Source organism: Carettochelys insculpta, chromosome 1 (genome assembly GCF_033958435.1).
Source record: "Carettochelys insculpta isolate YL-2023 chromosome 1, ASM3395843v1, whole genome shotgun sequence".
Classification (NCBI taxonomy): domain Eukaryota; kingdom Metazoa; phylum Chordata; order Testudines; family Carettochelyidae; genus Carettochelys; species Carettochelys insculpta.
The window spans coordinates 50,469,293-50,484,941 of record NC_134137.1 but is presented as its reverse complement, the minus strand read 5'-3'; the positions used below and the strand labels follow the sequence as shown (position 1 = coordinate 50,484,941).

General features: G+C 45.6%; 1 protein-coding gene across 1 annotated transcript in view; it reads left to right on the top strand.

The window, feature by feature from the left end:
* The window catches only part of FLT3 (fms related receptor tyrosine kinase 3), a 114,089-nt gene that overhangs the window by 34,460 nt on the left and 63,980 nt on the right, over positions 1-15,649 (top strand). The window contains exon 4 of the mRNA XM_074982251.1: positions 8,012-8,136. Coding sequence (XP_074838352.1) covers positions 8,029-8,136 — 108 coding nt within the window. The 5' untranslated portion in view covers positions 8,012-8,028. The remainder of the gene's footprint in view (positions 1-8,011; positions 8,137-15,649) is intronic.

Sequence of the window (15,649 nt, the reverse complement as noted above, 5' to 3'; positions counted from 1 at the left end):
AATTCTTTTTAACCTGTTTGTAGTTTTGATCTACACAGTACCCCTGGCAGTGAATTCCACAGGTTGACTGTGTCTTGTGTGAAGATGTACAGTGAAAGCCACTTTGTCCAGCACTTGGATAACTGGCAAGTTTTATTATCTGTCACCACAGCCCATGGAGCCGCTTGGCCAGTGGCTACAGCATGAAAGCCCTCCCAGCAGCAGGGGTGCTCAGCTGGCAGTAGCAGGATGGGCCAGCTTCCCTCCTGCCTGCCACTCTGAGGCAGCTGCCCTGCCATCAGAAGCAGGGGGTGCGTCCTGGCCAGGGCCATCTGCCCTGCTTTCAGCAGCAGGGGCATGCCTGCCAGGGCCTGGTTCTGTTCCACCATCCCTGCCAGGGTCAGCTGCCCTGCCCTCAACAGCAGAGCTGGTGCTCAAATAACCGGAAGGTTTCATTATCTGGCAATCCCCATTTCCTGGGTTTGCCGGATAATCAGGCTTTTACTGTACTTCTTTTTGTTTAATTTAAACCTGCTGCTCATTCATTTCACTGGGTGATCCTTGGTTCTTGTGGTATGTAAAGGAGTAAATATTATGTCCTTGTTCACTTTCTCCATACTATTCTTGATTATACAGACCTCTATCCTATCCTTTTCCTGAATTAAACAGACCCAGACTTTTTATTCCCTCTTTGGATTTATGTACAGTGGGGTGTGCTTTATTTTTTTTTTGTCCTTTTTTTCTGAAGAAGAAAAAAAACAAAAACCCAAAGCATTCCCACAGCCAAGCAGGATAATTCAAAATCAGAGGGCTTTTCCTTTGAAATAATTACTCCAGCTCTGCGAATGACTTTTACTGATTCCCTACCACTTTCAAGGTGGAAAAGGAATGTGTTTGAACAAAGCACAGCTGTTAATTACTCATGTAAAGGCTCCTTTTGCAATACTATGACTGTGAACTGTGACTGTAAATGAAAATGCTCCATTTCGCAATGCCGTGGCTGTGTGAGTGTAATTTTCCAACATTACTTATTTAGACATTAGAATGTCAAAGTAAGTAACATTGAAAAAAAAACCTGCAAGGTAGACAGCCTTTGTTGTGGAAGCTGTTTCATACCCTTAATCATTCTCATCCATCACTGTAGCTATTCCAGATCTAATATACCTTTTTTGAGATGAAGTGAACAGAACATCATGGAGTATTTCAGATATGGGTGTACTTCACATTTACATAGTAGCATTATTATATTTACCATCTTATAATCTATCCCTTTTCTAATGGTTCCTGACATTTTATTAGCTTTTTTGATTGCTGCTGCACATTGAGTGGATGTTTCCTGGAGTATTCATAGCGACTCGAAATCTCTTTCTTGAATAGTTTCAGCTAATTTACACGCCAATATTTTATAGGTATATTGTTTGGACTACATTTTCCAATGTACATTATCTTACACTTATCACCATTGAATTTTATCTATCCTTTTGTTGCCCAGACATCTAGCTTTATGAGATCCCCTTGTAACTCCTCACAGTCCGCTTTGGGCTTAATGATTCTCAGAAATTTTGTATCTTCTGAAAATATTGCCACCTCACCATTTGTCCTTTTCCAGATAATTTATGGATAGGCTGAAACACTGGTCCCAGTGTAAATCCTTGGGGGACACCACTAGTTGCCTATATCCATCCTTAAAATTGACCTTTTTTTTTTTCACCTGTCTTTTGTTTTGTGTTTTTAAAGCAGCTACTAATCCATAAGAGGAACTTCTCTCTTATCCCATAACTACTTAATTTGCTTAAGAGCCGTTGGTGAAGTACCTTATCAAAGGCTTTTGGAAAGTACACAAGATCCACTGAATTATCCTCTCAACATATTTGTTGACCTCCTCAAAGAATTTTACTATATTGGTGATATATGATTTCCCTTTACAAAAGCTGCCCTGAATTGTGTTCATCTGAGCTTCTGATAATTCTGTTTTTTGCTATAGTTTCAACCAGTTTGCCCAGTATTGAAGTTAGGCTTACTGGCCTGTCATTCCCAGGATCAACTCTGGACCCCTTTAAAAAGTCAGTATTACATTAGCTTTCCTCTAATCATCTGGCACATAAGCTGATTTAAGTGATAGGTGGCATACCACAATTAGTAATTTGCGACTTTATCTTTGAGTCCTTTCAGAATTTTTGGGTGAATACCATCTGTTCTGGTAAGAATGCTTTATAATGAAAAGTGTTAGATAACTTAAATATGGAAATCACCACCGGGTTTGCCTATAATATCATCCTGAAAATGGCAAAACCCATTATTGAAGGTTAGCAAGTGATAAAATAGAAAAGGGAAGTCTTGTGTCCTAAAGACTTGAATAATGTTTTATGGTCAATTAACCAGAAGTAGTATGGTATTCCTGAAATTCACATGCTGTGAGCACTCATGTAATATTGTTATTTCTAACATCAAAGTTAAGGCTGCTTTCTGCATGTAGATTACTTCAGATTTTGTCAAGTGGCATAGTGTATAGGCTCTGGGACTCTTTACGTGCCGTATGGCCATCTATGAGATCATGGCCCTCACATCACAGGCACTATATTATTATTCTTTTATTGTCAAGAATCTATACAAACATTCACTTTTACCAAACAGAACCGTCATCTAGTAAACGTATATTAAGTCTAACTTGATAAAATTCTTTCTTCCTCCTAACACTGAAATCCCTGCCCCACAAATCCTGTGGTTTTGGGGTACTGTTGTACATCTATCCAAGATCTGACATCACTTGATAAGGTGCAATCTTGTCACTCTGAGTAGGAACATTAGTGCAAATGCTGAATTCTCTACAACCTGAAGTCTTTAAGTGGTGATTTGAGAGCCTCAGTATCTCAGCCAGACGTCTGAGGTCTATTTCAGGGGTAAGTAAGTGAGGTTCTGTAGCCTGCAATGAGCAGGAGGTCAGACTAGATGATTACAATGGACCAGCATTCATTGCATGGTGACTCCAGTTGGTCATAGAATCATAGAACACTAGGACTGGAAGGGACCTCAAGAGGCCATCAAGTCCAGCCCCCTGCGCCAATGGCAGGACCAAGTACTATCTAAACCATCCCTGATAGACATCTATCTAACCTGTTCTTAAATATCTCTCCAGCGATGGAGATTCCACAACCTCCCTTGGCAATTTATTCCAGTGTTTGACCACCCTGACAGTTAGGAACTTTTTCCTAATGTCCATCCTAAACCTCCCTTGCTGCAGTTTAAGCCCATTGCCTCTTGTTCTATCCTCAGAGGCCAAGAAGAACAAGTTTTCTCCTTCCTCCTTATGACTCCCTTTTAGATACCTGAAAACTGCTACCATGTCTCCCCTCAATCTTCTCTTTTCCAAACTAAACAAGCCCAATTCTTTCAACCTTTTTTCATAGGTCACATTCTGCAGACCTTTAATCATTCTTGTCACTCTTTTCTAGACCCTCTCTAGTTTCTCCACATCTTTTTGAACTGCGGTGCCCAGAACTGGACACAATACTCCAGCTGAGGCCTAACCAGCGCAGAGTAGAGCGGAAGAATGACTTCTCATGTCTTGTTCACAACACACCTGTTAATGCATCCCAGAATCATGTTTGCTTTCCTTGCAACAGCATCACATTGTTGACCCATATGTAGCTTGTGGTGCACTATAGTCCCTAGATCCCTTTCTGCTGTAGTCGTTCCTAGACAGTGCCCTCTTCAGGCTGGTGTCTTGCCCACCCTTGCTGTACACTCTCTCCACCCTCTGACTGTGGACCTGTGTTGCTCCTCAAACTGTGGTATCCTCTTCAGGATACTGCCCTCTGATTTCTTGCCCCTGGGTATCAGGAGTCCTCAATACCCACCTCTGGTCTCTCATCCCAGGGAAACGGCTGCCAGGGTGGCCCACTGCAGCCGAGGTGTAACCACTCACCTCAAAGGCAAGCCAGAGTCCACAAAGTCCATGCTCAGTGGTGGCTAGATACAGTGAAGGGGGGAGGGAAGAAGACAATGGTGGAAAATTGAAAATGTAATTGCAAGTGTTATTTCCTGCCTTGACACCACCTTAATTTCTTCCATGTCTCTTCACATCCCAGCCTGTGTAGAAAACTGTTGGTTTCCTTTTCACACGTACAAACTGTTCTTTTCTCCTCTAAAAAGAATTGCATTTACTCACCCTTCATTTCAAAATTGCCTTTCTTATTGTTTTTTAACTTCTTGGATTTGCTCCTGATTATAGTACTTCACAGACCTGGTCTTCCTCTGTTCATCTGCCATTTCATTTTGCTCTGTGCCTTCTTGAATTTTGGCCATGAAATACTTCCATCTACATGTAATTCTCGGCTGAAAATACGTCCACCATTGCAGAGCCCACAAGCAGAAGGTGCCTCAGTGCCCCTCTGCCCTGAGATCCTGCCCCAGCTCAAACTCTTCACCTTGAGGCCCCTCACACTGCTCACTCTTCCCATCCTCCTCCTCTTTTCCCTCTGCTCTCTCCTCTGCACTCCTTCCCTCATACGAGTGGCCTCGGGGCAGTCAGGCCCACGTCTGGGCAGTAGGGCCCATGAAAGATTAATCTAGCCTTGTTTAAATCTCTAAATATTTGCCATTATTCAAGGGGATACCCTCCACCTGCTGTGAGCAAACTCTCAGAATCAATGGACCTACACCAGGGATGAATTGGGCTCATGCTTACAATGTGAATAGCCACTGTTTGGATTAGAAAGCTGGAACAAGAAGGTTATTAGTGGGAGGGATGGGTTGAGCAGTAGGGGTTAGTTCCCAGTTGGTATAAATGCCTTTGAAGTCAATGAGGCTACGTTGATTTATGCTGAGGGTCCAGGTTTAGGTCTGTGAAAAGAATCACTGATCTGAAATGGAAAGAAGGAATGTAGAAGAGACAAATACTGAGTAAGGATGGTAGGCAGGAACTTTGCAGAAACTGTCAATTAGAGGCACCTGAGGAAGTAGTAGATGCACCACATTTCTGAAGTAGGAGGACATAGGTTATCAGATGAACCTACGAGCACGGTAAATGAAAATGACAAAGGGTAAAAAATGTGAATAGCCATTAATGTCTTATTTAAACCAGCAGTTTTCAACCAGGGTACATAGAGGTCTTCCAGGGGATACATCAGTATGTTTAGATATATGCCTATTTTCACAACAGTCTACACAAAAAGAACTAGGGAAGTCATTTCAAACTGAAATTTTAGATAGACAATGATGTGCTTGTACTGCTTTACATACTATACATTGAGATTAAATACAATATTTATATTCTGATCAATTTATTTTAAAATTATATGGTAAAAATGATAAAGGATGCAATTTTTCAATAATATCACAGAATTGAAAGAGACCTTGAAAGGTCATCAACTCCAATTCTCTCCATTCGAGGTAGGACCACGCACGGTCTTACATCATCCTTGATGGGTGTTTGTCTAACCTGCTTTTAAAAATCCCTAGCGATGGAGATTCTACAATTTCCCTAAGCACTTTATTCCACTGCCTAACAACCCTGACAGGAAGTTTCTCCGGATGACCAACCTAAACCTCTTGTGCTGCCGTTTAAGATCATTGCTTCTTCTCCTATTACCAGAAATTAAAGAGAATAATTCTTCTCCCTCCTCCTTGGAACATGAATCACATCCCCTCTCAATCTTCTCTTTTCCAGGCTGAACAAACCCAGTTCTCTCAATCAGCCCTCATAGGTCATCTTTTCTTGGCCTTTAGTCATTTTTGTTGTTCTTCTCTGGACTTTTTCCAGTTTTGGAAATCTTTCCTGAGCTCTATTCATTTTCCTAATATAGACGTTAAACTGACAGGTCCCGTAATTCCTTGGGTTATCCTTATTTACTTTTGTATAGATGGGCATTATGTTTGCCTTTTCCAGTCTTCTAGAATCTCTCCTGTCTTCAAAAATAATACCTAATGGCTCAGACATCTCCTCAATCAGCTCCTTGATTATTCTAGGATGCATTTTTTCAGGCCTTGGTGACCTAAAGACAGCTCACTTCTCTGAGTGATTTTTAACTTGTTCTTTTTCTATTGTAGCTTCTGATCCTACCCCATTTTCACTGGCATTCACACGGTCACCACCAACCTTCTTTGTTGGTGCTGTGACACTTTTGTGTTTTTATGTCTGATTTTGTAATTAAGCAGTTTGTAAGTGTGGTGAAATTTTGGGATACACAAGACAAATCAGACTCCTGAAGGGGGAGCAAAGGTTGAGAGCCACTCATCTAAACTGTTTCTGACGATCTGCAATTCCAATGCCTCCATCACCTTCCTTGATATTCTGCTTCATTGCTTAGTTATTCTTGCTATGACTGCATTTGCCTAACTCCAAGCCCAAATTTTTCCTTTTGTGACTTCGAACTCTTGCGTCCAGTCTAACCACCTTCAGAGTTGATGTAAACAATGCAGCAGAGGCTTTTCTAAGTGTTTTGAAAGAACAGCTTTATGATGTTATTTTGGGATCCCAGGCTTATTTATATATTTGAGGGCCAGCTTGAGGAGCTTATCAAAATCACACACAGATCACTCCTCTGGGTTAGTTCCTTATTTTTACTTCTCTTTTTCTTGTTTCTGTGCATGCTCAGGTCTTGGGTTACAGTGTTACACTTATAGAGCTAGATTGAGTGGTGGTGGTGGGGCAGGTGGTTTAAGCCATGGCCTTGAGCAGAGCTAGTGCAGAGCTGCACCACATCAACTAGAGCATGAAAGGGATCGTGCCTCATAGCATGCAGAATCTTTCTGGTGCTGCTCCTTGGGCACGTGGAGAGTGCACTTTGCTCAATCCATTGGGATGAATCAGGATGTGAACCATTAGTGTCCTTGCCACACTGCACAGGCTGCTGTGAAGTTGAAGAGGGGGAAGCCGGAGTCCTACCTTTCTCTTGCCAGTTCCTGGCCCTTTACTAGCATCCTCTTCCCCAGGAAAAGCAGGAGCAATGGTCCTTTTGATCCCCAGAATGCAGGCAGCCCCCGGGACTGCTACTGGGAGCGGCTGTGTAAGTGAGGGGAGCTTCTTATCACTCCCCTCTGCCTTGACTTGGCTGGCCAGGGGGTTGCTCGCGTATTGGGGCCTAATGTTGCTAATGATCATTTTAATCATATCTTTAAGATCACAAGGAAAAATATAACTCATAAGGCGTAATCGCTTGCAACGTAGGGCTAAGTATTGCTGTGCCTAGGGCAGCAGGAACAAGACTTGCCAGGCAAGGCAGTTTTATGAGTGAGCTGGGAGTAGGAGGGGGATGTGTATGGTGATTCACTTTGCTGCTGCAATGAGCAGGAACACCATAGGTTCCTGGGTGACAGATGAATCACTTTGGTCACAACAGGCAAGTTGGTATATAAGATGGCTCTCGTGCACTGAGAGATTCTGCCCTTATGCTGCCATGGAATATACGGAATTAACATTTTAATATAGGGGTGCACAAAGGAGGGGGCAGATGAAATTTCCTAAGGGGAGCACAGCATGATCAGCTGCTGGATCTGAGGCTCATGCATCTCATTAGAAATACTGAACTATGTTACTTTATGTATGTGTGCTCACATTTATATACCCATCACTAATTTTCTGACGCATGCCAAAGTTGTTTTGTCTTTTTAGAAGAGCATAACCAGTTTCCATCTGTTTGGATGATGTTAGATAGGTTGGGGGAGCTTTGTTAATTGCAGGGATGAAAAGTGGGGTCTGACGTAGAAAGTTTGCTCATCTCTCCCCTAAGAGATTCTGACACATACGAGAACTGGAAAATGTGGCATATGGTTTTTAATAGAGTTTTTTCTTCGCATGAGTTTGTATTTTAAAGCATTCTCTGTGATCCGTAGGAAGCAATAAGACAATCACTCCTTGCAAATATAAAAGCAGATTGCACAAGTGCACTAATGTACAGGGACTTGTCTCCTTTTTTGTAAAAAATTCTCTCTCGATATAATTTTTGTTGCATTTTATTTTTATTATAATCTTGATTATCACCACCCCTATATAGAAACATGACTATATTTGTTTTCCATTTTGGTTTTGCAGCTCTTGCTATTACAGCAATGACTTTCACTTCTGCAACAAGCCAAAATATATCAGAGATTATGTGCAGTTTAATCAGACAGCAGAATAAAGATTCAAGGACACAGGAATCATCCGTACTTCTGGAGGTAAGCAAACAGTGAATAAATAGCCAGCCACACAACATAATCTCATCTGAGATTAGAAGAAATAGTAGCAGAGAAAGAAGTTTTGAAATCCATGTTGAGTTTATTATTTTTAAAATAGAAATAAGATAAATATCTAAAATTGAACTTTTGGTCAATACTATGAGATTGACTCACATAATTTGGTCTAAATTATGCACCACTGAGTGTATTTTGAAATGTATAAAGAATAAGAAGTGTACAATTAGAAGGACAAATAATTTGGACATGGGCTCTGGAATCAAAGATGGAAATGTGAATCAAAGACCATGCTTTCCTTCCAGTGCTGAGTTACTGGAGGGATTGAAGGTCATCCACAGACCCTGTGCAACTGAAACCTGCAATTTCTTTTAGAGATTTAATTACAAACACAATCCTATGTAATGTTTTAATTCTTGGATAAATCAGTGGATAGTTCTGCTACACGTAGAAGTAAACTAACAAGAAGGTCCAGGATTTTCCAGTGTGGGTAAAAACTGAACACACAAAATTACAGCAACATGTTTTTCTGAATGCAAGAGCATGAAGAATATCCACCTCCTCCTGTCAGAGAAAAAAGCAGGTAGTGCACATTTTTATGAAGATTCTGAAGTGGGGGAATTATGATGGGGTGATAATCCCATTTCTGTGGTTGTTGTTCTTGTCTGTACACACAGCACCACTGCTGTCTGCAATATTCCACTGGTATTCATGTTCTGCTGCTTATGTCACATACTTGTCCATATCAGTCAGCTAGTTGATCATGTGATAATGCCATTTAGTAAATTCAAGTCTTGGAGGGCTGCACTGTGCCCCTGTATTTGGCTGAGAAGAATAAGGGGGTTTCTCTAGCTACTCCCCACTGGCAAACAAGCAGGAAATTGAAAGAGATAGGCAAGCATTGGACAGAAAGTTGGCTTTGCCTCCTGTTCCCATCCATCCGCCACCCCAAGAAGAAAGAAAACATGGGCTTGCTCTTTAAATGGAGTAGTTACATGGCACCCATTTCCTCAGACTAAGCCTAAAGGCTCAACTATTCCCCACTAGCTTTCAGAACCAGTGTGGAATATTTAGTTCTCCATTTGAGGTTCTTCTTTAGTCAGTGCTCACTTTGTACCAGGGCTTTCCAGGGCTGTGCCCAACTGCCTGTAGACTTGGTAGTTCATAGCCCCAGCACTTTCTGAGCTTTCCACATCAATTATGAATGTAAAAGAAAAATTGCTTGAGCCCTGGCACCTAATTGCTTGAGCCTTATCACCTTCATGATAAAGAAGGTCATAGTCTGTTCCTTGGTACGGTACAAAGTCTGGAACAGAACTCCAGCAATATACAGAATGATGCACAGCATGGTGCTAAGAGATTTCCTTGCCCTAGGTATGCCGTAGAGGTCTAAAGGAAAAGGATGCTTTTGCAGATCTTTTATCCTACAGGTAGGTGAAATCTTGAGTGAAAGCTTGAGTGTTGTGTGATCTGAAGCTTGGGCTGCACTGCAAAATGAGGCCAGAGTAAGCCACCTTGTGTTGAGCTAATTTTTGTGCACGTGTGTGCACTGAAATGCAGTGACACTACCTGTCCCAGTTGTGTTGAGCCATGGTTGATGTACTGAGGATGGTGTTGCATGAATGCAGACATTACATTACCTGTCTGGACCCTGACAATTCCCAGCTGCCTTTCCACGCAGCCCGACGCTGACTGCTTTGGTCATAACTGTGAACTCTTCTGCCTGGAGGTAACGGAGGCCATAAGGCCCTCTTCCCCTTAAAAGACCTGTGAATGTTTGAAATGCTGTTTCCTGATTGTCCAGCATGGTGACCATACTTAGCAACTCTCCACTGTTGTGCATGACTGGCCAGCTAGTCATGCTGGCAACATGTCAGACATGCACCTGCCTAGAGTAGACAGGAGTCATTGACTCTCCTGGGCTGGTGGGGAAAGGAGGCTGTGTGGGTATATGTGAGCAGATCACACAGGGGATGCTGGAGAAGGGTTATGATGGGGACCCAACACAGTGCCACATGAAAACGAAGGAACGGCGTCAGGCATATCAGAAGTCCAGGGAGACCGAGTCCACATGATGCTGAGTCACAAATCCGTCACTTTTAGAAAGAGCTGCATGCAATACTTGGCCACTACCACCCCACACACCACCATGAATGCCTCCAAGAAGTCCACATCAAGGCCTCTCGCATGAACAGTGTGAACAAGGAGGAGGTGGAAGAGGAGGACAGGCACATGCAACTGGGCAATCCTACTATGCAGTGAGCCAGGACGTGTTTGAGACTCTACTGCAGTCCAGTCAGTCCTAGCAGTTGATCTCAGGCGAGCCTGATGCAGGGGCAGATCCTTGGGTAGGTGTGTAAATTTATTTCCCGTTACAGTGACCACAACTTAACAGGTTACAGCTACTGACTTTGCATGAATTTACTTGTCCTAGGAGAGGGAGCGGTACAGCCGGGAGAGGAAGTGCATTACTCTTGCACTTGAGGAGGCTGAGCACAAATGCCAGAAGCTCCCTAGACGTGGGAGAGACTACTGGCACCTGTACCTTGGCCTCAACCACACTCGCCCTCAAGTCCCTCCCTACATTCCATCTCCTCTTCACTCCTGCCTGGCCTCTCCCCATGAGGAACTGCCTCTGCTTTGCCTTCTCCTGCACCTCTTTCCTCTCTTCACCCACAATCCTGCCCCCCACTCTGCCTCTTCCCGTGGGGTTCCTTCCTCTGCCTGCCACTCGCTCTTCTCTGCCCTCACCCTGAGCTCCTAGCAGCTTGGTCCTTTTTGCCTTCCCTTGCCTTAAGGGTGAGTGACAAGAAGAGAGGTGGAGCGGGGATGGGAAGAGTCAAAGGGCAGGCGGGGCCACAGAGGAAGAGGCTGAGTGGGAGTGGGGCCTCCGGGAAGAGTGCAGAATGGGCCCTGGCCCCAGAGCTGGTGGACCCACACTTCTCAGGGGGTTCTGCAGCATTGTGGAGGTTGATCCTGCTTGAAGCAGGGGGCTGGACTAGATGACCTCCTGAGGTCCCTCTCAACCCTATGATTCTATGATCACTTCAAAGGCTGATGCACCTCCAAAGGAAAGTTATGGTGCACCCAGCCTGTCTTGTCCCGTTTGGGGAGGCTAAGCCTCCCCGAGCCTCTTAGGCCTATCTGTCATGGCTACATTGTTATCTGCTTTTACGTACTCTCCAGAGTTAAGCAAGGGATCGGGGGGGGTGCATTCAGAGAAGATTGTTTATGTATGAAGAGATGGACCTTGAATTTTCCTGGGAGATCTCAATGAAACTTCCATGGAGGTACTCTGCAGTCTGCCACTAAAGCTTTCTAGGGCAGCCTTGCTCTAGGACACTTTCCTGTGTCAGTCGGTGATAAGTTCAGTAAGCACCATTGTGGTAAACAGGTTAGCAACCTACAGTCTTGGGCAGCTTTGGGAGCCCAGCAGCAGCTGTGCTCTGTGTGTGTGTGTGTCTTCGTCACTCTCAGAAGTGACGTACCAGCAAAAATCACCACCGCCCGTGGAAAATTGTGTCAGTACTCAGTGCCATCTCCATATACTCACCCATGCAATCAAGCAACTCTCTTTCTTTTTTTCCTCACTCTTAGTGGACCACACTCATCATGACTGGTTTTGCATGTGCTGTCATGCACAAGCACCCCGAGCAGAAGTGTCAGATAAGCTTAAAAGTTGAGGGAAGCAAGAAAAGGGAGTTTTGTATCTTAACGTTCACTTTACATTGTGACTACACTGACAATGGTACCCCTTTTATCTGCAGCCCTGAGAAGTTCCCCATAACCACCCACAGAATGAACTGAGCCAGGTATGGAGAAAGAAGACAACTCAGGATGATAGGTTCATGAGATTTTGCAAACTGGTGCTTCTTTCAGACAGTGAGCAAAAGACATGGAGGTAGAACATGGTAGACAGCCTGAGAAAGGAAAGCGTGGAAAGGAGAGAGGCACTGGAGGCCCAGCTGGAAAAATGATGGCGATGCATCAAGACACAAGGAACTTGTCTGGCAGCAGAGACAGATGTTGCAGACTCTTACGGATTTATAGGTTCAAAAATCACAGGGCTGACTCCCTTTGCAGACCATGGAGAACTCTATTGCAGCACCTTCCAATATCCCCTCAACATTCCCTGTGGCTTCATGGGCTAGTGCCCTACTGTTACCACTCCAGTCAGTGGGATACGAAGGACAACCACAGCTTCACATACTCTGTCCAGAAAAAGTCGTGGTTGCTGTATGTGTAGGTAAAATGGACACAAACAATCTCTCTCTTGTTAAGTTTTGTTCCATTAATGTGCTAAGTTTTTAATGTATTTGTTTTTACATTACATGTATTTTTCTTTGCTCTGGTTTTGTTACCAAATAAAATTCTATTATTTGGAAAGTACTTCATCTTTATTAGTTTCCAACATGTGCTGCAGAGCACCCAGCAGTTCTGAAAGCATCATTGTCCTTGTTACTGTACAGTGTGACCCAACTCTTAGGGTCAGAGATGAGCACGGTGTACTTATCAGAGTACTGTCAAATTAATAGATGTGATGTCAATATTGTGTTCATAAATGTACATCAAGCATCACACAATTCCTAGCAGTATACCATATGCCAGTACTGTGGCTCACTGTTAAAGTGCTCTTTCAGAGACTTCCTGATTTATATAGCACCATACTGAGCTCTTTTGATAGCCCTTGGAGATATACACATCTCCTAGAACTGGAAGGGACCTCAGGAGGTCATCTAGTCTAGTCCCCTACCCTCTTGGCAGTGCTAAGCGCCAGCCCAGGCATCTATTTGCCCCAGTCCCTAAATGGCCTACATCAAGGAGTAAGCTCACAACCCCAGGTTTAGTAGGGTAATGCTCAAACCACTGAGCTATCCTTCCCCCCAGTGTCCTCCTCAAGGATTGAGCTCACAGGCCCAGGTTTAGCAGGCCAATGCTCAAACCACTGAGCTATCCCTCCCCCCTCATAGTCTTCTGTTCAAACGCAGCAGACAGCTGAGGGTTTCATCTGCACCCTCTAGTCTGACAGCAACTTTCCTTCTTCCCCACCCCCCACACCTTGCTTCATAGACATTATGCAGGTCACATCAGGCAGCTATAATGTTTGAGACATTTTTTTTCAGCACGATCCAATCTTGCGAGCAAACACCCGAATCCCTTCAGTCCATCAAAAGCACATTCAGTTGTCATCCTTCAATTGCTGAGCTGGCATTTGAATCATTCCTTGATGCTGTTGAGGTGTCCAATGTACATCTTCATGAAACAGGGAGCAAGGAGCAAGCCTGATCCCACCCCCATGATCTCTATTTGAATTTCAATATTACCAGAGGTAATCTGCTGATCAGGAAAGAAAGTCTCTGCTTCTTCTTCGAGTGTCCCTGTGGGTGCTCCACAATAGGTGACGGGCTTGCCCGGCGCCGCAGATCGGATCTTCCAAGCAGTTTCTGCCGGACCGCGCATGCGCCGGCGCGCGCCGCTCCCTTGCGCGCTCCTGGCCATGTGCGCGATCCGGTCCCCGCCAGTTCCTCTTAACCACCGTCGGCTGCAGACGGAATCCGACTAGGCTAAGGCCAAATAGCGTATTCAATGACTTTATCTGTTTTCTTTAAAAGTTTTTCAGGTACTTAGGCTACTACGAGTTAGCCGGTTGTTATTTTGCAAAAAAAAAACAAAAAAAAAACAAACAACAAACAACAACAAACAAATTACGAGCGGGACAGCTTCAGTCCAGTCCCAGTAACAAGCGCCGGAGGCCAGGAGCTACGGCCATCAGCCCTCCTGCTGAGGCAGGCCATCGGACGGGGGAAAACAGCACAAAGAAGGTGCTAAGTACCCGCTTAAAAACTCAAAGACTCACCAACAATGTCCTCTTCAGGCTTTAAAAAATGTGAGTCCTGCCGAGAGGCGATGCCAGCGTCCGATGGGCACAGTCTATGCATAAGGTGCCTGGGGGAGTCCCATGTGGCACAGAAATGCGCCTTCTGTGCTAAATTAACAACCAGAGCACGGAGAGACAGGGAGATGCGGATTAAAATGCTGCTTCTTGATAAGGCCCGCCAGCCAGACGTGCCGGAGCGGCCGCAGCAGGAGGGACCCTCCGGGGCCCTTAAAAGGAAAGCTGCCTCCCTCACTCCATCAGCGCAAAAACGGAGGAAAGTCTCTCCAGCCCGATCCCTGCTGGCAGCAACAGTGAGCGGGACGGGAGGAGCAAGCAGCCCCCAGCCGCAGCAACAGCTGATCGGTGGCGGCACGGAGAGCCACGTGGAAGCAGCTCAGCCTCCGATAGTCAGCCAGCCGCCCCGCACCGCAGGCAGGGCGGCGGCTAAACAAGCGGCGGTACCGGCGGCACCGCAGGCAGCGGCACCGACCCCCAGGGAACCGGCGGTGCAGAGCGCGCAGGCACGTAGCCTGCAGGCGCAGAAGGACACCGCACGTGTGGCACCGCCTTCGAGCGTGCCTAGCACGGTGCCGACGGGGCCGGGATCCCCCGCGCATCAGGGGGCGGAGTTACCTCCTCCAGGGAGGGGGAAGGCTGCACACAAGAGGAGGCATTGCAGCCCCTCTCCGGACAGGGCTGTGGAGCTGCTTTCTCACAGCCCTCCGCTCATGTTGCAGACTCCAACCAGAAGGCAGGGGTCCCCCCTAGCCTACCCGGAGCCCCCTTCTCCATTTTTACAACCAGCCTCACCATGGCTGGCACCACCTTCACCCTTCCTGGGGTTCGAACCGCTGGACTATTATGCGAAATCGCTTTCTCCAGTGTCTCAACGATCTCCCTCCCCCAGACGCAGAGGGTACGCACCAAGGGAGTGGTCTAGGTCACCTTCCCAAGAGCAGTGCCTATACTGCCATGGTCGCCCCTACCACGCGGGGCATACACACCATCGGCAATCTACTAGGGAAAGATCCCCACAAACTATCTCGTACCCCCGAGGGCAATTGCGACCGGGAACAGAGACTCAAGCATGTCAGGGGGGACTGGTCATGGAACCCCGAGATTTTCCCTCGCAAACCTCCAGCGAGAGGGTGTACCATCACCAGCAGGAACCGGAAGGGTCCAGAGAGACGTACCCCAGCGGTTCCTCGCTCTCCTCCCCGGACGAGGCTATGGCCCTGGGGGACGTCCATCCTATGGACGATCTCAAACAGTTTCAGGAGCTGTTTAAGAGGGTGGCCTTCACGCAAGGCATCCAGACAGCAGAGGTGCAAGAGAAACACCATAAGCTCCTCAAAAATTTAAGACCTCCGGCCTCCTCCAGAGTGGCAATACCGCTTGATGAAGCGATCTTAGAGTCCGCCACTACGATATGGCAGACCCCTGCAACTATTCCGCCTGTCCAAAAGAGAGCGGATAAGAAATACTTCGTGCCGGCGAAGGGCATGGAGTTCCTGTTTAGCCACCCACAGCCAAACTCCCTGGTGGTGGAGTCCTCGCAACAAAGATCAAAAACATCTCAATTTAAAACAGGGGGAACAGACAAAGATGCCAAGAAGCTAG